The following is a 22,618-nucleotide window of genomic DNA, read 5'->3' on the forward strand; positions in this document are numbered from 1 at the left end:
AGAGAGAGAGAGAGAGTGAGAGAGAGAGCAGTTACGCAAACACAGGGTAGAGTTACTTGTCAGAAGGGACCACTCTTAGCTTAACAAAGCCTATGCTTCCTGCCTGTGTCAAGCAAGGGGCGAACGGTTTAACACACTGAAATACCCACATAGACAGATTCACTGTGTGGGAGTCAGTGAAGCATGATCTGGATGATCAATCACTGTGCTAACTATCAATCAGTGCCACTGTATCAGATCGACAGCTTCCTGTTTGGACAGGAAGTGAGTGTTTTCAAGCTGAGGTGGAGGTCAGTGTGGTTGAACGTGTGTGTATGTTTTTGGTTTTCTGTGTTTGTGTGTTTGCGTAGGACTTACTTCAGTTCCAGCAACCATGGGGTTCCCTAGGTCACAAACCACCAGCCTGGAGTCATTCACCATCCTGTATTCACAGTTCAACCTGGACAGAGACTGGAGAGGAAACCAGACCAGAGGAAGGTGGAAGTGAATGAGGGAAAGGGAAGAGAATGGATGATGGTGGGGAATGGGTTGGTTGGAAAGGGAGGGAATTGTGATGGGGCGGGGGAGAGAGGAGGTGATGCAGGGGAGAGAGGAGGTAATGTGGAGGGAGAAGGAGAGAGGAGGAAGTGATTAATGTTCTGACAGTAACAACCTCATCCATCTTAGGGCCCCATTCCCCACTCATTACCACCCTCCCTCCCGGGCCTTTCCGTGCTCACTAATGTGGCATGTAAATCACGTCAAGGAGTCATGTCAGGAAAGACTGTCCTGCTGCCCTCAGTCTATTTTACTCTTCCTTTCTTAAGGGAGCCATTTTGAAAAACATTATTTACTGGGGGCCAAGACATTTTATACATGGGATTATACTTCCAAAACATTGTTAAAGAGGCAATGTCCACAAAAACAATTACGATGTGATAAAGTATCTTTTTCAAATAAACTTTATGCTGCTAAAACTTCAATGTACATGCTTTGAAAGTAATTAATCAAAAGTAGTTTATTGCATCTAAATAAAAATAAATACAGAACACAACTGTTCTCCATCTAATTCATACATACATTCCTGTCTGTTTTATAGGTTTCCTGTTTATTTTTAAACATAAGAAACATCTTATGTATGACATACAGTATCCCAGCACCATTTAATGTTATATTCTTTGCCAAGTATGTTTATATAATTCTTTTTTTTGACCCTATTTTGTGTCCCCTTTCAGCTTCATGATGTCCAATTGGTGATTAAAGGCCTTCTGTCTTCACATCAACCCTACATCAAGTCCGGAGACTTGAAGTTGGGGAAATGCATCCACCGAACCCATCTCACTAAGCCATTGTGCTTCTAATCAAACTGGGGGCAACACCAGGAAGTGTTCTTCATGATATACATACTGGAAGGAACCCATTCCCTGACCAACAACCACCTCTGAGCCCTGAAGCACCCGATTTACCGCAGGAGATGTTAAGGCCATGAGACAAGGTAGCCCTGTCTGAAATTCAACAATCCCACAGGGAGCTTTGAGACAATTCTGGCCCTGTCTCTGCAGGAGCCCCAGGCACTGTTAGCATGCAGAAAACTTGATTTGAACATCTGTCTGCTATGATGCAGCTATACTCTGAGGTATAGACCACAAAAGGATGTCCTTTTTCTGACATTGTTTCTTAGTTTTTTACAACATACAGTAATAATTATATGCATGGCAAGCATTTGACTAGCATCAAATTGTTCTATTTAAAATATTCTAATCTTTTGAATCATGCATGGTACGTATATATCTCAGTTGAGTAGCTTTTGCAGAAAGGTTTTTGCCTCAAGAGCTGAAGAGAACTGGGTGCTAACTAATTGCATCACCTCTGATTTAACTAATCAAATATGGTATAAAAAGAACGTTCATTGTGGCCAAATGGAGAATAGTATGAATGCCTTTTTTTAAAGCTTGAAACAGTTAACTCTCTTTAAAGCTTGACTTTGCTTAGCCACCAACCAAACTTCATGTACAAGATCATGATGACTAGCAGACATGTCTTTCAGCAGACTATGAAAGTACAAATGTTGCAAGCTAGATGTTGAACAGATAAAGTTTATAACAACTGTAATTTAGTCCACAGTGGGTTTTGCTTTACCTCAGAGCTGATAGACGGGCAGACATCATTATATTGGGTGATACTGATTGACAAGCAGATTCATGTTAACTGCCCTGCCCCCTTAGAGAACAACTGACTCTTTTGCATTTTTCTGGTTACTGTTCAGATGCTCTAATCGCTAGGCTACCTGCCTCTCCAATTACATAGCTCTGCTCTAAACAAACCCATACCTACTGCAACGGATCTATTGGGAGGGAGAATAGAAGTCTAGTTACTGTGGGTTGGTAGCTTAGGGTTTGGGGTATAGAGGGTTTCAGTGTGTACTCTCACCTCTATTCTGCGTTCCACTCCTATGTAATCAGCCTCAGGGGGCAGGAGAGTATGTAGCTCTGTCTCATATGCCCCCTCTCCTTTGTTAACCGCGTTAATGGTCAGCAGGACCAGGTTGTCATCCCCCACCTCCAGCTCCATACGGTCCCTGTGTTTATGTCAGGAGGAGAGAGGAGAACCATGTCATGAAGTTGAGGGGAGTGTGTGTATGTGTGTGTGTATGCGCGCGCACGTGTGATCAGAGCATGTGCATGCTTGTGTTTTGTGTGAATTAGTCAACGGAGAACCACAGCATGTTTGTGTTAAGCTACAATAGTATACAGATGAAAATACAAAAAAGGAAGAAAAGCTCACACAAACAAATGATACAAACTGGCCTCTTCAACCAGCTCGCTTCTACGCATTTGCTAATGTAAACAAGAAAGCGTAAACTTCTCTTTAGTGCTGTAATGAAGACCCACCCTTTGTCTGAATGAATACGTGTGTGAATGGGAGTATATACTGTATGTTGAGTATTAACAGGTTAACAATGACAAATCCCAGAATGCCTCACTCAATGGAGTGTGGGGGATTGGTACCACCATATAACAGTAAAGTTATTTAACTTTTGAAATTAAACTGCAAGGATTCTGTGTCGATCAACATTCTTCATGTTGCATACCACATATCAGACCTAGTGGCCAATCATGATTTACCAAGGCCATACAATGAGACATTATGCCCATTATTCACCAAATTCCAATACCTTACGTTTGTGAATATTAATGTAAAGGAAAATAGTCTGAAAGGAACAAGAATTTTGAACAGTTCAGCCAGTTATATCGTTCTAAGCCTAAAGCCTACAGAACAAACCTCACTGCTACAAAACTGTAAAAAAGGCTAATTGATATTTGGCTTCCATTTTCCAAAGTCAAAGTCAAAACAATTCTGAGTAGTAGATCTCAGCCTGCATTTCTACTCAGACTTTAGGGACCACTGCCTACATACTCACATGCTGGCAGAGAGCTGGAGGTCTGGAATACACTCGTTGTCGTCGCCACAGTCCAGCAGAATATATGCCTGAGAAACACAGGAAGAGCGAGGGGAGGGTGCGGTTAGATCATGCAGTAGGTGGTCTTGATTGGAAGAGAAGGAGAATCCACACACACCTGTTCCTGCAGGAAGGTGCTACTGAAGTAGTTGAGGACAGGTGGGAGGTCCAGGTCAGAAGGAGGAGGGGCTAAACTATAGTTCACCGCCAGTGAGATGGGAGTCAACTTATCCCTGAACTCATCTTCTGCCTGAGAAAGCCAAAGGAAAAGACGTAATAGTTTTGTCAAATACAAAATAAAAAACTAAGTTTGCTGAGCAGACAAATAACTTCAGAGGTTTGTAGACCAAATACGGCACAGATGGATTTCTCCAATGATTTCCAAAATTCTATTTATTTGGCAGAATAATGTGTTAGACTTACTCGTAGGTAGACAGTATAGTTCAGGCATGAGTGTGGATGGCTGGGGCTGAACATTAGGACCCCTGTCCTCTGAGGCTGATGGGAATCCAGGAAATGAACTCTTTTAACTCCACCTCTCACACCTTTCAGCCAATCTAGCTGTACCTCTGTATTCAGGACTGGGTGAGGCAGAGGAGATGGAGGGGTGGATGAAGAGAGAGTCAGGATGGGTGAGAACAAGAACTTAATCACTCAACTTTTACGTGGCCTCATAATAATGTCTTTGTGTGTTCGTGATTTTACATGTGGAGAACAGAAGTCCCTACAAAGACAGGTAAACCAGACAATTCGATGACCACTGTTTTTTTTGTGGTTTACAAATCCTCACAATGAAAAAGGATAACTCAGACACAGAGGTTAAGGTAAAACATAATTGGGTATTAGTGTAGAATTGGGTTCAGCTTTAGGTTTAGGGTTAGATCCCCTCAAGTATAGACAAACGTAGCCTCCAGATTGCAGGCCTGAGCAAGGCAGCTGACTGGTGTGTTTCGCCCATTATGTTAAACCTGGCTACGTGCAACCATAAGTGTATTGATGTCAAAAAACATTTAGAGGTTTGAAAACCTTTACTGATGTGCAGTAATTATTACAGTAATAATGACAGGAATTAAATAATGTGCTGAAACGTGTGTGTCTGTGCAACCTCGTCTGGTGAGCAGGAGGGAACCCTGGGTGTAGTAAGAAACATAGCAACAACAGGTATTTATATAGTTAGCAACTGTAACACTAAGTAATGCATACAACACTCCCCCCTCTCTCCCTGGTTAGAGTTACTTACCTACAGACTCGGGGATCTCCACACCACTCACATTCGCACACACATCTACCCTGATGCTGAATGAGAAATAGAGGAAGAGAGATAAGGGAGACTGTCAAAAGGACCAGAAGATTCGTACTCTCTCCAATTGACTGTGTCTGTAACCACTGTCTGTATGATTGTGTCTGTAACCTCTCAATGTACGACTGTGTCTGTAACCTCTCTATGTATGACTGTGTCTGTAATCTCTCTATGTATGACTGTGTCTGTAACCTAGTGATGGCCATACAAGGCTTCATTACTGTTCTTCTAGCAGCAGGATATTATTCTAGCAGCGCTAACTGAGAATTACTTTTTCAAAATAAAAGCCATCATTGAATATATGAGGCAATATAGTTAGCAATCCAGTCTGCACATTTTATGTTTAATGTCCGTTCCAATATTGTTTGTGTCTATTCTTATTTACAGACTAGATTGTTAACTATATAGCCTTATAAATTTCAATTATGGCTTTTATTGTGATAAAGAAAATCTGAGTCCTGTCAACATAATATCCTGCTGCTAAAATATCGTTTGGCCATCACTACTGTAACATCTCTATGTATGACTGTGTCTGTAACCTCTCTCCGTATGACTGTGTCTGTAACCGCTGTCCGTATGACTGTGTCTGTAACCTCTCTCCGTATGACTGTGTCTGTAACCGCGGTCCGTATGACTGTGTCTGTAACCTCTCTCCGTATGACTGTGTCTGTAACCGCGGTCCGTATGGCTGTGTCTGTAATCTCTGTCCGTATGGCTGTGTCTGTAATCTCTGTCCATATGATTGTGTCTGTAACCTCTCTCCATATAACTCCCTGTAACCACTGTCCGTATGACTGTGTCTGCAACCTGTTTCCATATGACTGTGTCTGTAACCTGTTTCCATATGAATGTCTGCAACCTGTTTCCACATGACTGTGTCTGTAACCTGTTTCCATATGACTGTCTGCAACCTGTTTCTATATGACTGTGTCTGCAACCTGTTTCCATATGACTGTGTCTGCAACCTGTTTCCATCTGACTGTGTCTGTAACCTGTTTCCATCTGACTGTGTCTGTAACCTGTTTCCATATGACTGTGTCTGCAACCTGTTTCCATATGACTGTGTCTGTAACCTGTTTCTATATGACTGTCTGCAACCTGTTTCCATATGACTGTGTCTGCAACCTGTTTCCATATGACTGTGTCTGCAACCTGTTTCCATATGACTGTGTCTGCAACCTGTTTCCATATGACTGTGTCTGTAACCTGTTTCCATATGACTGTGTCTGTAACCTGTTTCCATATGACTGTGTCTGTAACCTCTACGTATAACTGTGTCAGTGTGTGAATGGTTGTCATTGAGAAAATGTTCACCTCTAGAGAACCCCAGCGTGGATGTGTATACATATGTGTGTGTGTGTGCTCATTGGATTCCAGGATATTAATGATGCTGTTCTTCTGCGGGGGTCACTTCCCTGTTCCTGATAACTAGGGTGATAACACACACACATAGACACACGCACACAGACACACATACACACACACACAGACACTCGCACACACACATGCACACACACACACACATACACACACCCAGACACACACAGATACACACACACACACACACACTTTAAACACATACCCTCACACTCTCTCTGTCACACACCCACATTCACACAGACATTCATACACAACCATACTGGGGTTCTATAGAAGTGAAAAGCCTGTCAACCACAACCATTTAGGAAGACCAATTAGAACAAAGACCTCCTATTTACCCTATTTCCTCAGTTTCCACAAAACCACTATAACATAACTAAACTAGCCAAAGTTCTTAATAAAACAGTGATTCCAATAAAAACAAATGTACCAGACAGTCATAGAAACCTCCTAACAGTTTGTAGCATAGTTGTGTCCAATCTGATTTCTCAGACCACAGACTGATGGTCTGGAATTGGAATCAGCTGGCTTTTGGTTTAACAACATTCCCCAGTTAAATGTTGTCTATCAATCTGTCCAAATGAACCATGTCTCCATCCCTGCATTCACTTATCCCCTGGACATCCTTATTGACCACTGTTTCTGTCACTCACTAGCTAACAATGGCATAGGGTTAGAGTTAGAAAATAAAGGATGTGTGTGTGTGTGTCCATGTGCTCACGCACCAGGTAACCATCGTATCAGATTCTGTCATTAAGCAGGATCGGTCATCAGGGTTGAAGATTCTGGGAGTCAGGATCATCTCTGTCTCCACTGAGACTACAGGACGAGCCCTACAAACAAACAATCGATTTCATCATGTAGTTTCAACATTTTGGTCTATACAATAAGACAATTAGATATCTTACCTGTACACTGACACCTCCCCTTTACCAAATGCTCCCACTATCAGGTCTACATTGAGAGAGAAAGAGAGAGAGATGGTGAAAGCGACAGAGAGAAAGAGAATACATGTGCTTCAAAGAACGCAGCAGATGGGACTGATTTCAAGGTCTCCAAAAATCTTCATCACACACAGACCTCTCACACTTTACACACACAAACACACTCACACACACCCGCTAACACATACACACACTCTCCCAGACACACACACACATATGCACAAACATGCAGACACAATTAGTCTGTAACAGCTTTGGGGTTGTAAATAAATCTATTTTTTGACACACTGTTTTTGTTTTGGTCACCAAACGAAACAGTGTGTGCATGTGTGTCGCGATGGAGAGACCCCACGGCACATTCCAGCTCAATAAGAATGTTCCCATCTGTGCAATCAGATCCCTATGCTTCTCAATAAAACTAGTCCCCTACCATACCAAAACAATGTGCAGTCCCAGCAAACCAATGTGTCAGCAGGACGTACTTGGAACATCACAAATGGTATCCTAAAGTGGACAGGATATTGTGTCTAGCTCCCCCCAAGCTAGCAAACTTGCAAAGTATTTGATGATATTACTTCAAATAAAACCATGAGCCAACCTGTAGGAAACATTAACTACTGATATAATCACAAAAGAAAACTGTTTCTCAACTTCTTTACAACATGAGAACAGCAATTATTGGTGAACTACTGCAATGATGTATTTTCATAAGAGCATTTAGAGTAAGCAGCTTTTCAAATTACTTTACTCTGTTAACCAGTACCTTACCTAACGAAGTGTTCGATACTTCCGCATCCAGTTAACTTCCTTTTCCTGGTGTCCCTGGTCTAATTCAAACCCTGATTAGAGCAACCAAACTGGTAATTGTACTGAAGATTCTTTAATGTTCCTGAAGATAATGTCATGAATGAATGTTACTAAAAGTTTCTGAATATACCAGTGCGATATCTTCTGGCCAAAACCATTAAGGGATCTAATAGAACAATGTTGAATGTACTTAGGACGTCCTTCTGTTTTCTGGTTTATAACCAGCCAGTCCCTAGCAGACTCACAACTGGTCCAGTTCTCTGCTCAGTTCATTAGTGTTTACATGTTTTGTAAATTATAAGTTTTAATTAAATTTCTGTTTAGAATAGACCTGCACTCTAATGAGTGTGGTCACGGGACACATACTATGGTGGGCACACACACACATTCACACACACACACACGCACAGACACACACACACTGACACACACAACCAGCACTGATTAAAACAGTCTGAAACCGCAGCGGGAAAGAGACTTAATCAATGCAAGCCTACCCTGACAGACAAGCAAAGTTAACTGTGCTAATGTACTGTTGGTCTGACTGGAACAGGGGCTCTGTATAGACATGATGCTAAGCTAACTATGCTAACATACAGTAGGTCAGATGGGCATTCTTTCTGAAATAGTTCTGACCTTCATAGTTCTGTCTGAAGGAGTTCTGATCTTGGTAGAAATGTCTGAAAGAGTTTGGAGCTTGGGTGTTTTCGTCTGTCAGGACCTTCAGTATGAGAGTTGATTTAGTTTGACACGTCGCTGAGAAACTGATAATGACAGAGTCTCTGGTTAAGTAGAAAAAGAGATAGATAAGATAGCAAGCCCTCTAATCTGTTGGAAATGTACATAACTGCTTGTGTATGACATGAAACATCCTGGTGGAGACCAAAAATCCTTGCAAAGAATAGAACGAAAAATAAAATTTGACATTGTGTGGAGATTTTGCCAGGTTACTTGTAAAGTTAGAATAGATCATACACTTATAGGTTTATGTTTTATAGGTAAGTTAACAGAGAATACATTTTCATTTATAGCAAGTTCCTGGGAGCAATTATAGGAATAACTGCCTCCTGGACAGAACAACAGATTTTCACCAGGCTGGCTTAGGGAATTGATTTGTTTACAGGTCATATGTTCTAACAACCAGACTACCTTCAATAACATTAGAGTTAGAGGTTAGGTTCAGGGTTTGGGGTTAGTGATATTCAATGTGTATAATGTCCCCATAAGGATAGTAAAACATAAATATATGTATGTCTAAATTCCAAGGGTTGTTTGATTGTCCCCATCAGAGAACACTTAACTGGCTCCAGCTCAAACCCTTTGTGAAAAGGTCTAAAATAACACAAAATGGAACAAATAGGATTCTTCTAAATGTTATGCCAGGGGAACGATCAGATAACCCTCTCAGTTTCTAGAAATAACTGTCTAAGAGTGTAGAAGAAATCTGCTGTCTGTTTCTGCTGTTAGCCAGAGCCCCTTATCCTGCTGTCTCCCTGAGACCACAACATGCCCCGTTAGACTCTATCCCTGTGTGTGTTGTAGGTGTAACTAGGGGACTCTATATCCCTCTGTGTGTTGTAGGTGTAACTAGGGGACTCTATATCCCTCTGTGTGTTGTAGGTGTAACTAGGGGACTCTATATCCCTCTGTGTGTTGTAGGTGTAATTAGGGGACTCTATATCCCTCTGTGTGTTGTAGGTGTAACTAGGGGACTCTATATCCCTCTGTGTGTGTTGTAGGTGTAACTAGGGGACTCTATATCCTTGTGTGTGTTGTAGGTGTAACTAAGGGACTCTATATCCCTCTGTGTGTTGTAGGTGTAACTAGGGGACTCTATATCCCTGTGTGTGTTGTAGGTGTAACTAGGGGACTCTATATCCCTCTGTGTGTGTTGTAGGTGTAACTAGGGGACTCTATATCCTTGTGTGTGTTGTAGGTGTAACTAAGGGACTCTATATCCCTCTGTGTGTTGTAGGTGTAACTAGGGGACTCTATAACCCTTTGTGTGTTGTAGGTGTAACTAGGGGACTCTATATCCCTCTGTGTGTGTTGTAGGTGTAACTAGGGGACTCTATATCCCTCTGTGTGTTGTAGGTGTAACTAGGGGACTCTATATCCCTGTGTGTGTTGTAGGTGTAACTAGGGGACTCTATATCCCTCTGTGTGTTGTAGGTGTAACTAGGGGACTCTATATCCCTGTGTGTGTTGTAGGTGTAACTAGGGGACTCTATATCCCTGTGTGTGTTGTAGGTGTAACTAGGGGACTCTATATCCCTGTGTGTTGTAGGTGTAACTAGGGGACTCTATGTCCCTCTGTGTGTTGTAGGTGTAACTAGGGGACTCTATATCCCTGTGTGTGTTGTAGGTGTAACTAGGGGACTCTATAACCCTGTGTGTGTTGTAGGTGTAACTAGGGGACTCTATATCCCTGTGTGTGTTTTTGTAGGTGTAACTAGGGGACTCTATATCCCTCTGTGTGTTGTAGGTGTAACTAGGGGACTCTATATCCCTCTGTGTGTTGTAGGTGTAACTAGGGGACTCTATATCCTTGTGTGTGTTGTAGGTGTAACTAGGGGACTCTATATCCCTGTGTGTGTTGTAGGTGTAACTAGGGGACTCTATATCCCTCTGTGTGTGTCGTAGGTGTAACTAGGGGACTCTATATCCCTCTGTGTGTGTTGTAGGTGTAACTAGGGGACTCTATATCCTTGTGTGTGTTGTAGGTGTAACTAAGGGACTCTATATCCCTCTGTGTGTTGTAGGTGTAACTAGGGGACTCTATAACCCTGTGTGTGTTGTAGGTGTAACTAGGGGACTCTATATCCCTGTGTGTGTTTTTGTAGGTGTAACTAGGGGACTCTATATCCCTCTGTGTGTTGTAGGTGTAACTAGGGGACTCTATATCCCTCTGTGTGTTGTAGGTGTAACTAGGGGACTCTATATCCTTGTGTGTGTTGTAGGTGTAACTAGGGGACTCTATATCCCTGTGTGTGTTGTAGGTGTAACTAGGGGACTCTATATCCCTCTGTGTGTGTCGTAGGTGTAACTAGGGGACTCTATATCCCTGTGTGTGTTGTAGGTGTAACTAGGGGACTCTATATCCTTGTGTGTGTTGTACAAGGGGCCAACAGGGAAAGGGGACTCTATATCCCTCTGTGTGTGTCGTAGGTGTAACTAGGGGACTCTATATCCCTGTGTGTGTTGTAGGTGTAACTAGGGGACTCTATATCCTTGTGTGTGTTGTAGGTGTAACCAGGGGACTCTATATCCTTGTGTGTGTTGTACAAGGGGCCAACAGGGAAAGGGGACTCTATGTCTGCAGGGGACGGGGTGCAGTGGAGAGGGAGACGAGGCGGAGAGGGGGAAAGGAGCGCAGCAGCTAAAGTACTTGGCCCTCCAACCACAGCCTGTAAAAGTCATCAGAGCTAAGGTGTGTTTCCAGCGGGCAGATATAAACACACACACACAATCCAGACATCAGCTCCGCCTCAGGGACTCACACTTCCAACAGAAGAATTCTCCCCAACTTCTGGATCTTTCATTCACTCCAGAGAAACCCAACGCCACGACTTCCATCAGTGGTTGTGTGTGTGTGTGTGCGTGCGTGCGCAAGGGCTGGCTCTCCCCTTACATACTGTAAGTCTAAGCTCTTTATTCAGGCATTACTATCCCTCAAAAAGTACCACATATACCACTAGAGGCTTATTTGGGGGAAATCAAAAATAGCTGATAACCCATTTTCCCCTTCCAAGTCAATCCTATTAAACACTGAGGAAAATACTTGGCACCAGTGATTTGAGGTTAGTATGTAAACACACACACATACAGACACACATTTGGAGTAAGTGTACCTTCGGGGTATGTTGAGTAACTGGACCTCTAGGCCAGTCCCGGACTCCCTGATCTGGGAAACATGGCTGCCATCCAACGTTTACACAACCTGTCAACCTGTCAGAGGCTGGCTGCTTCAAGCAACCACGGACCCCCTGCATGTGCAACCAATATTCAGTGTGTCCAGTGTCAAAGCGTTCATGATGTGTGTGTCTTTAGGTGTGTGAGAGCGCGCGCGTGTGTGGGCAGCCTGGTTAAATTAGGACGACGTAGAACACCAACATTGTTTACTGAAGCCATATGATTTGTGTAAAATCGTTTTTTGAAGGTTATACTGATTATGTTGTGCTATTTTAATTGATTACTGTCTATGTGCGCTGCCATGTTAATTTACACTGTAACAGAGTCTGGGACAAAAAAAGAGGGGATTCACAAATCTGTCCGAGAGGGTACTGCATATTCATATTGCAGTACCCTTGGAGAGTTGGTAAAAACATGAGTGAGCAGGCAAAACACGTCTTTTATTTCTTATGGGATTCACATTCAAATGTAGGTCATAACAGAATGTCACAATCATAAAACATAACATGGCAACAAAGAAAAAAATGAACTGACCCCTGTTCAAAAGTCTGCATACCCTTAGTTCTTAATACTGTGTATTGCCCCCTTTAGCATCAATGACAGCGTGCAGTCTATTTTAATAGTTGTCTATGAAGCCACAAATTCTTGCAGGTGGTATAGCTGCCCATTTGTCTTGGCAGAATGCCTCCAGGTCATGCAAAGTCTTTGGTCTTCACCGCACGTTTGAGATCTCCCAGAGTGGCTCAATAATATTAAGGTCAGGAGACTGTGATGGCCACTCCAAAACCTGCCCCTTTTTCTGCTGTAACCACTGGAGGGTCACATTGGCCTTGTGCTTAGGGTCATTGTTGTGCTGGAAAGTCTAAGAGCGTCCCATGCGCAGCTTTCGTGCAGAAGAATGCAAATTGTCTGCCAGTATTTTCTGATAACATGCTGCATTCATCTTGCCATCAATTTTCACAAGATTCCCAGTGTATTTAGAGCTCACACACCCCCAAAACATCAGTGAGCCACCACCATGCTTCACAGTGGGGATGGTATTCTGTTCACTATAGGCCTTATTGACCCCTCTCCAAACATTGCGCTTATGGTTGTGACAATAAAGCTCTATTTTGGTCTTGTCACTCCAAATTACAGAGTGCCAGAAGCTGTGAGGCGTGTCAAGGTGTTGTCGGGCATATTGTAACCAGGCTTTTTTGTGGCATTGGCGCAGTAAAGGCTTCTTTCTGGTAACTCGACCATGCAGCTAATTTTTGTTCAAGTATCGTTGTATTGTGCTCTTTGAAACAACCACAACGTCTTTTTCCAGAGCAGCCTGTATTTCTCCTGAGGTTATATGTGGATTTTTCTGTGTATCCCGAACAATTCTTCTGGCAGTTTTGGCTGAAATATTTTTTGGTCTACCTAACCTTGGCTTGGTATCAAGAGATTCCCAAATGTTCCACTTCTTAATAAGTGATTGAACAGTTCTGACTGGCATTTGCAAGGCTTTGGATGTCTTTTTATATCCTTTTATAAAGTTCCATTACCTTGTTACACAGGTATTTTGACAGTTATTTTCTGTTCTCCATGGTTCAGTATCTAGCCTGCTCAGTGCATCCACGTGAGGGCTAACAAACTCATTGACTATTTATACACAGACACTAATTGTAATTTAAAAAGCAACAGGTGTGGGAAATTCACCTTTAATTGCCATTTTCACCTGTGTGTGTCACCTTGTGTGTCTGTGACAAGGCCAAACATTCAAGGTTATGTAAACATTTAATCAGGGCCATTTGGGTGATTTCTGTCATCATTATGATTTAAACAGGGGCCAAACAACTATGTGATAATAAATGGCTTCATATGATCACCATCCTTAAATAAAATACAGTTTTTATGCATGATCAGTCATATTTTCAAAATCTATTCAAAAATGTCACAATTTCTGCCAGGGTATGCAAACTAACGAGCACAACTGTATTTCATTATTCTAACACATAATATTCAATGTTAAAATATATGACATGCATTGTATTATGATACTGTGAGAAGCGCAAGTTATATATTTCATGAGCATATTCAGGGCACATATGTAAATATATGTTGAGAAATCCTCTACATATATGTGCATATATATTTTGCATGAGTTTTCCGTGTGGACTGATTGGCCAGTTAAATGTCTACAGCGTTTGAACTCTGTCTTCTCCACTGCACATAATCCATGGCTTTAGGCCATTTGACCCGACACCCACACTCACACACACACACACGCACACACACACACGCACACGAACGCACACACGCAAGCACGCACACAAACACGCACACACACACATGCAAACACGCACGCCCACACACACACACACCCAAACACACACACGCACACGCACACGCACACACGCACACGCACACACACACACACACGCACACGAACACACACACGCACACAAACACGCACGCACACACATGCACACACGCACGCCCACACACACACACACGCACACACGCACACACACACACACACGCACACGCACACACACACGTATGTGCTCACACACACACAATAAGGGACACATGAACACACACACAAGACCCTTCCCATCACCCGAGGAGTTGCAGAAGCAGTTTCCCAGGGTCAGGAGCAGGGATGGTTTCTAACAAACAGTCCGTTTTGGTTTTCACTTCTCTGGTAGCTTAATACAATCCCTCCTTCCAAGAAGCTGATGAGTAACCTTGCTGACAGACAGATTTGTGATGCCTCTGAGAGCCTGCCTAACACTTTAAAGAAAGAACGGTTTGATACCCAGATAGCACAAGGAAATAGTTTTGAAGACAGTATCCATTGGGAGCAGTCATCTATCTCTCTGGTCCCTCCCTTTCTCTGTGTCTCTATCTAGGAGAATCTTGAATGTACAGAGCTGACAGTAAAACAGATACATGGGATATGGGATTCTAAAACCCATTTAGAAAGACATACCTTACACACACACACAGTATATACGCACAGAAACACATCCTGTAAAACGGCACAGAGACGCCCAGCAGGCTCATGATTAAACATCTGAGAGTCCTTTGAACAGCGTGACTTTACTACCCTATTAACGACAGACCATGTGTGTGTGTGTGTGTGTATGTGTGTGCGTGCGTGTGTGTGCGTGGGTGTGTGTAATGTCTATGCCACCCGGGAACTACGCTTGTACTTCCTTTACCAGAGTTCTCCCAGAGGGCTTTAGAAAGCCTGAGCTCTAACGAGCACGAGTGTGTAATGCATGCTTGTATGTCCGTCTGTAGCTCAACACACACACACTCAACACACTCAGGGGCCAGTGAAACAGCTAATCACAAGTCATGTGGTGCGTGTGTGCGCATGTGTGTGGGGTGTTTTTATAACAAAGACACAGATTTCCTGTTTGTGGGATAGAGAGAGATCAGAGGAGGTATGTTATTGTTACAGAAAGAAGAAAAGAAGAAAAGCAAAGAAAATGAAAACAATAATTCCAACATTTCTGCTTTGTCTATAAAAGCACAAATGCTGAACTATTCGGCCTATAGAATGACTCCAAACTGAGAAAACACAAATCCTGTTCCTTTGGTCAACTTTCATAAAGCCTATGGCCTGAAGTAAATGAATGAATTACACCTACCTCTAACTGAATACATATAGTACTGTGCAAAGGTCTGTATGTGTTCTGAAAGTCAAACTAAAGCCATTTATTTGGGTAGTAAGAGTTTATTTATACAACTCTGTTTCCAAAAAAGTTGGGATGCTGCATAAAATGCAAATAAAAACAGAATGCAATGAGGTGCAAATCATTAATCCCTATATTTAATTGAAAAACTTACAAAGACAACATGATGCCAGCAACATGTTTCAAAAACTTTGGGACAGGGCATCTTTACCACTGTGTTGCATCACCTCTTCTTTTAACAATACACTAAGCATTTGGGAACTGAGGAGAAAATGACTGTAGTTTTGAAAGTGGAATGTTGTCCCATTCTTGCTTGATGTAGGATTGCAGCTTCTCAACAGGTCTCCTTCACTGTATTTGTCATTTCATAATGCGCCAAATGTTTTCATTAGGGGACATGTCTGGACTTCAGGCAAGCCAGTTTAGCACCCTGACTCTTTTACTACTGAGCCATGCTGTTGTAATACATGCAGAATGTGGTTTGGCATTGTCCTGCAGAAATAAGCAAGGCCTTCCCTGAAAAAGACGTCATCTTGATGGCGGAATGTGTTGCTCCAATACCTGTATATATTGTTCAAGCATTAATGGTGCCTTCACAGAAGTCACCCATGCCTTGTGCACCATCACAGTTGCTAGCTTTTGCACTGTGTGCTGATAACAAGCCTATTTTCCCTTCCTGTGTAGCCCGGAGGACACAGCGTCCATGATTCTCGAAATTAATCTCAAATTTTGATTTGTCAGACCACATGACAGTTTTCCACTTTTCCTCAGTCCATCTTAAAGGAGCTCGGGCCCAGAGAAGTCTGCAGTGTTTCTGGATCTTGTTTATATCTGTTTTCTTCTTTGCATGGTGGAGTTTTAACTTGCATTTGTGGATGCTGCGACGTACTGTGTTCACAGTCAGTGGTGTTCATGCAGTGATGCAGTCCACTACAGAATCGTGTCGGTTTTCAAAGCAGTGACACCTGAGGGCCGAAGATCACCGTCATCCAATATTAGTTTTGGCCCTTGTTCCTTGCTCACAGAGATAACTACAGATTCTCTGAATCTTTTAATTATATTGTGTACTATAGATGATGAGATCCCCAAACTCGTTGTAATTTTATGTTGTTATTCTTCAACTGTGGAACTATTTGCCCCGCACAGTCTTTCACAGAGGGTGAACCCCTCCCCATCCTCACTTCTGACAGACCCATCCTCTCTGGAATGATCTTTTAATACCCAATCATGTTACTGAACTGTGGCCAATTGACCTAATTTGTTTTTAGTTTTTTAGCATTACACAACGTTTCCAGTCTTTTGATGCCCCTGTCCCAGCTTTTTTTGAAACGTGTTGCTGGCATCAAAATCAAAGTGATCATGTATTTTCCAAGAAACAATAACATTTCTCAGTTTCAACATTTGATATGTTGTCTTGGTAGTATTTTCTATTGAATATAAAATGATTTGCACTCATGCAATCGCATTCTGTTTTTCTATGCATTTTACTCAGCGTCCCAACTTTGGAAAGAGGGTTATAAAATATGTTCATATATTTTTTACAAACAAACACTACCCAAATAAATGGCTTTAGTTTGACTTTCAGGTGCCTACGACATTTGCACAGTACAGTAAATACAAACACTACTGACTGAACAAGTACAAACACTGTTAACTGAACAAATAAATACACATACTACCGCTGGCTGAAAACATAAATACAAAAACTACTGACTGAACACAAACACTACCTCTGACTGAACACATATAAAGTGACACTACTGACTAAACACGTACACACAGAAACTACCTCTACCTCTGAATGAACAACTACATTCTGTATAAACACTTAGCCACAACCTGTTCAGATCACTGTAGTGTGCTAAATTCATCTGTGCCATGAAATCCCAAAAGATTAAGCTTTCAAAAGTAACAAGAGCCACATGACAATAGACCTCTAAAGAATGTTGTCCTTGGTGGGACTACAAGACCATGTTGAAATATCTGGCAAACAGACTAAACACTGAGATATTTTAGTTCACTGAGAGCAGACCCAATGAATGCCTGTCCACACTCTGCCAGACTCCCTTTCCATCCTTCAGGAGGTAGGAACGAGGAGTCATCAGAGAATAGTCATGGCAGCCGCTCTAAAACCCCTCCACCCCTTCTTGCTCTGAGTAAAGACTTCACCAGAAGAGGAGAGGGGGAAGACAAAAGTGAAACTGAATAATCGGTAGAAAATACTGAAGGTGTGGGGGAGTGTACCAGGGTAGTGGTTGTTGTCCAGGTCTCTGTCCCCCCTCAGGGTGAAGCCATAGCCAGACAGGCCACTACTGGAGGCCCAGGCACCATGGAGCTCCTGGCTGACAGTTAGGCCCTGAGACAGCAGGTCTTTCTGGCCATTGTAGATCAACACCAGGCCACGCCGGTCCTCCCCACCAAATGGACAACCAACTGCTACATCTAACAGAAAGAAACAGAGATTGAGAGGGCAGGCAACACACACGCATGCTTCTGTGTACATACAGCTCCGGAAAAAATTAAGAGACCACTGCACCTCTTTCTTTCCTTTCCAAAAAAGTTGAGAAGGAAGGTTTTGAGTGAGGAACTGAAGGGTTAAAATTAAGAGACCACTGCAAATTGAACGCTTCTGTTCCTCACTCTAAACCTTCCTTTTCAACTTTTTTGGAAAGGAAAGAAAAAGGTGCAGTGGTCTCTTAACTCTTTCCGAAGCTGTACGTACACACATGTACAGAAACGTGTACACCCACATACACAGACAGACATATTGTATACACAAACAGTACCAGTCATAGTTTGGACACACCTAATCATTCAAGGGTAATTCTTTAGTTTTATTATGTTCTACATTGTATACTAGTAGTGAAGACATCAAAACTGGGAAATGTAGCAACCAAAGAAAAGTCATTTTGTGGATTCTTCAAAGCAGCAACTCTTTGCCTTGATGACAAATTTGCACACTTTGCATTTTCTCAACCAGCTTCATGAGCTCACCGGTAAAATATTTCAGTTAACAGGAGTGCTGTCAGGTCCTGGCTGGGGTGTCTCTAGGCATCTCTATGTGCACTTCTGTTCAAGCATCCCCAAAACAGAGGCAGCTACTACCTATTGCCTCTGATTGGAGATCCTATTTAAGTTACCCTGGTTTGCCTACTGTTTGGTGGTAAATTATTTTGCTGTGTGCCTCCGTTCATGGCTATGGCTCATCTTTATTATTTTGTAATCAGTTGAGAGTGGAAATAATAAAGTTTCCATGTACGCTCTGCTCCACGCGTTCTGCCTTCCCTGAAATGTGACCAGTGCCTTGTCAAAAGTTAAGTTGTGGGATTTCTTTCCTTCTTAATGTATTACGGCGGGCATGCAGAGGGTGACAATATCTCTACCCTGTCACCCTCTGCATACACAAAACAAAGCCAAGACTCAATGAGCCAAGACAAACAACAGTCCGTCATTACTTTAAGACAAGAAGGTCAGCCAATACGAAACATTTTAAGAACTTTCAAAGTTTCTTCAAGTGCAAAAACCATCAGGCGCTATGATGAAACTGGGTCTCATGGGGCCCACTACGGGGGAAAGGAAGACCCAGAGTTACCTCTGCTGTAGAGGATAAGTTCATTAGAGTTACCAGCCTCAGAAATAGGGAATTAACTGCACCACAGATTGCAGCTCAAATAACAGACAAAATGTTGACATCAGCTGTTCAGACGACACTGCATGAATCAAGCCCTTATGGTAGAATTGCAGTGAAGAAACCACAACTGAGTGACACCAACAGGAAGTAGAGACTTGCTTGGGACAAGAAACACAAGAAATGGACATTAGACTGGTACAAATCTGTCCTTTGGTCTATTAAGTAGTCATTTTAGATTTTTGGCTCCAACTGCCATGTCTTTGTAAGACACAGAGTGGTTAAATGGATGAACTCCGCGTGTGGTTCCCACCATAAAGCACAGAGGAGGAGGTGTGATGGTGAGAGGTGCTTTGATGGTGACATGATGTGTGATTTATTTTGAATTAAAAACACAATCAACCCACATGGCTACCACAGCATTCTGCAGCGACACACCACCTGGTTTGCACTTAGTGTGACAATCATTTGATTTTCAACAACACAATGACCCCAAAACACACCTCCAGGCGGTTTAAGGGCAATTTGACCAAGAAGGACAGTGATGGTGCTGCATCAGATGATCCACAATCACCCAACCTCAACACAAATGAGATGCTTTGGGATGAGTTGGACCGCAGAGTGAAGGAAAAGCAGACAACAAGTGCTTAGAATATGTAGGAACTCCATCAAGACTGTTGGAAAAGCATTCCAGGTGACTACTTCATGAAGCTGGTTTGGAGAATGCCAAAACTGTCATCAAGGCAAAGGGTGGCTACTTTGAAGAATTTAAATATAAATGTTTAACACTTTTTGGTTACTAAATTATTCCTTATGTGTCATTTCACAGTTTTTATGTCTTCAATATTATTGTACAAGGTGGAAAAGAGTAGGTGTGTCCAAATTATTGACTGGTACTATATATCCACATATACACATACACAAATACTGTACACTGAAAAACACACACAGGAACGCAGAAAATCTAACTCACTCGACTGAACATTTCTGAAGCAGAGAACCTACAACTCAATACAATTTAATCCATGAATTTTCTGGCATCATGGAATGTATAATAAAAATATTGGAGAAAACAAACATAAGTTTAAAAGCAAGTTCTGAATTAATGTCGTAAAAGTCAGACAAACCTTGCTAAACTAGACAAAGCAATGGGATTCCTGTGATACTGAGCAACACATATCAACACCTCATCAGTGAATGACAGGTGTTAATCCCACCCTTTGACATGGAGGGGGACATGGGTCTGTAAGTGATTAGTATGGGCTAGGCTCTGTTCTAATCACACACACACACACACACACACAGACACACACATACACACACACGCACACACACACACAGACACACACACACACCCTCAAAGCGCTACTCCCCACAAGGATCCTGTCCTTAGTTGGGGAAAATGGCGCTGAAAACTACAAACAGAGCGTTGTCATGGGTACACAGCACTATGATGATGAAGGAGATCATCTGAGATAACCACACACACATAGACAGACATACATAGACAGAGACATGCAAAGACAGACAGACAGACAGACATAGACAGAGAGACAACGACTGAGTAACAGAAACAGAGACAGAATGACAGAGATCGACAGAGACTGACAGACAATGACAGAGACATACAAAGACAGACAGACAGACAGAGAATGACAGAGACATACAAAGACAGACCGACAGACAGTGACAGAGACATGCAAAGACAGACAGACAGACAGACAGTGACAGAGACATGCAAAGACAGACAGACAGACAGAGAATGACAGAGACATACAAAGACAGACAGACAGACAGACAGTGACAGAGACATGCAAAGACAGACAGACAGACAGACAATGACAGAGACATACAAAGACAGACAGACAGGGACATACAAAGACAGACAATACCAGAGAAATACAAAGACAGACAGACAATGACAGAGACATACAAAGACAGACAGAGCCATGTGTCTGATAGAAAACATCAAAGCGTCTCAATCAAACCCAAGATTTCACTGTCCATTTTGGTTCAACGTATCTCAGTGGAACCTCAGACTTCACTGTCCATTCTGGACCAGACATCGGTCTGGTTGCAATCAAGGTCCATTCTGGCTTGACTAGAGCTGCAGTTTCCTGAGACTAATGGAGTTTCTCTACTGATCTGTCCTGTGTGTGATCATCTCCTCCACATTAGCAGTCTAACCCAGGCACACCCTAGTCAATGAACCAACCTAAGGTCAAACTCCTCAGAGTTCCCTCAACATGCGTGTGTGCGCATGAGCGCCTGTGTGTGGACTTCCATGTGTTTCGGGGGGATTACTTGACTGTAATATTTAATAGAGAAGATGACCTGAATTACTCTGTGAATTCACAGTGATGCAGGAGATATGGATTCAGCAGAATGAATCTAGATTTGATAATAATGGTGGCGGGGAAAGTGACACTAAAACACATATCCAAACACATACATAAATAATTAAGAGAAATTGTTGCCAGAGGCATATTCATCAATTCCAGTTCAAGTTTGTGTGTGTGTGTCTGTTTATAAAACAAACACAATGTGAGGAGGAACGAAATTTGGGCACTGGGACAGAAACTTCCAGATGCTCATAACTCCCTAGACATCTGGAGATAAAAATAGCCTCTCTCTCTCTCTCTCTGATACACACACACACACATATATATATATACATATATATATATACACACTCTTAAAATCTTCTCATCATCACAGGAAGAGGGAAGTTCACAAGAACACATTCTAACACTGCCCTTCCTGATTGGCTGAAAACCCATCGGCTTCGCACATCAGAGCTGCTGATAGGATATCCGCTTTCTGAGAACAAACAGTCAGAGATGAACAGGAAACGTCCACAATAATCTGCTTCAGTCCCAACACACAGGGAACTCTACTTAAAGAAAGACTGGAAAGAAAAGACACACAAACACAGCATACCATTGTACCCGTCCTGATTGAGGTCTCCTAGCGGGGCAATGGCAGTGCCGAACCGTCCAAAAGTGTGTGTTCCAGTCAGGAGAAGGGGGTCTGAGAAGGTGAGCGGGAAGTGCTGGAGGTACAGGTACACACGTCCCACTTCCCTGGGTTTACTCTCTGTCTCCCTCTCCATGTACAGAGGAGCTCCAACGAGGACATCATCAAACCTGGGACAAAACAAACATGACCACACAAACACACCCTTGATATTTGTGGGCAACAGGAAACTGATTCGCCATGTTCCTCTAAGCGTAAACCTAACCATACTTGTAACCCTTGTCCTAAACTTTACCTAACCCTAACCACAGTAACCTAATCACTTTGTACACACTAAACCTAGCCCTCATGCCTAACCCTGAACCTAACTTGTGATGCCCACATCTAAAAAGTCCCCAGATTCTAACACAATCCCCAATTGTAAGTGTTAAATAACCTGAAAATAACCTTTTTGGGGGGATCAACCAAAACCCTTTGTGGTCACTAATTTGTTTGTGGGGACTTCAGTTCCCCATATGTACTGTCACACACACACCAGCAGAGAGACCGGAGTGTGTTCTA

At 42.5% G+C, this 22,618-nt stretch overlaps 1 protein-coding gene across 2 annotated transcripts in view; it reads right to left on the reverse strand.

Annotated features, from left to right (window-relative positions):
• itga8 (integrin, alpha 8) overlaps positions 1–22,618 on the reverse strand; it is a 57,507-nt gene that overhangs the window by 16,218 nt on the left and 18,671 nt on the right. For both annotated transcript variants that reach the window (XM_034289075.1, XM_029115909.2), the window contains 10 exons: positions 22,022–22,227; positions 17,698–17,895; positions 7,028–7,073; positions 6,845–6,952; positions 4,680–4,735; positions 3,863–4,020; positions 3,558–3,689; positions 3,401–3,468; positions 2,410–2,557; positions 358–450 (listed from right to left, as the gene is read on the reverse strand). In XM_034289075.1, coding sequence (XP_034144966.1) covers positions 358–450; positions 2,410–2,557; positions 3,401–3,468; positions 3,558–3,689; positions 3,863–4,020; positions 4,680–4,735; positions 6,845–6,952; positions 7,028–7,073; positions 17,698–17,895; positions 22,022–22,227 — 1,213 coding nt within the window. The remainder of the gene's footprint in view (positions 1–357; positions 451–2,409; positions 2,558–3,400; positions 3,469–3,557; positions 3,690–3,862; positions 4,021–4,679; positions 4,736–6,844; positions 6,953–7,027; positions 7,074–17,697; positions 17,896–22,021; positions 22,228–22,618) is intronic.

Source organism: Esox lucius, chromosome 20 (assembly GCF_011004845.1).
Source record: "Esox lucius isolate fEsoLuc1 chromosome 20, fEsoLuc1.pri, whole genome shotgun sequence".
Classification (NCBI taxonomy): domain Eukaryota; kingdom Metazoa; phylum Chordata; class Actinopteri; order Esociformes; family Esocidae; genus Esox; species Esox lucius.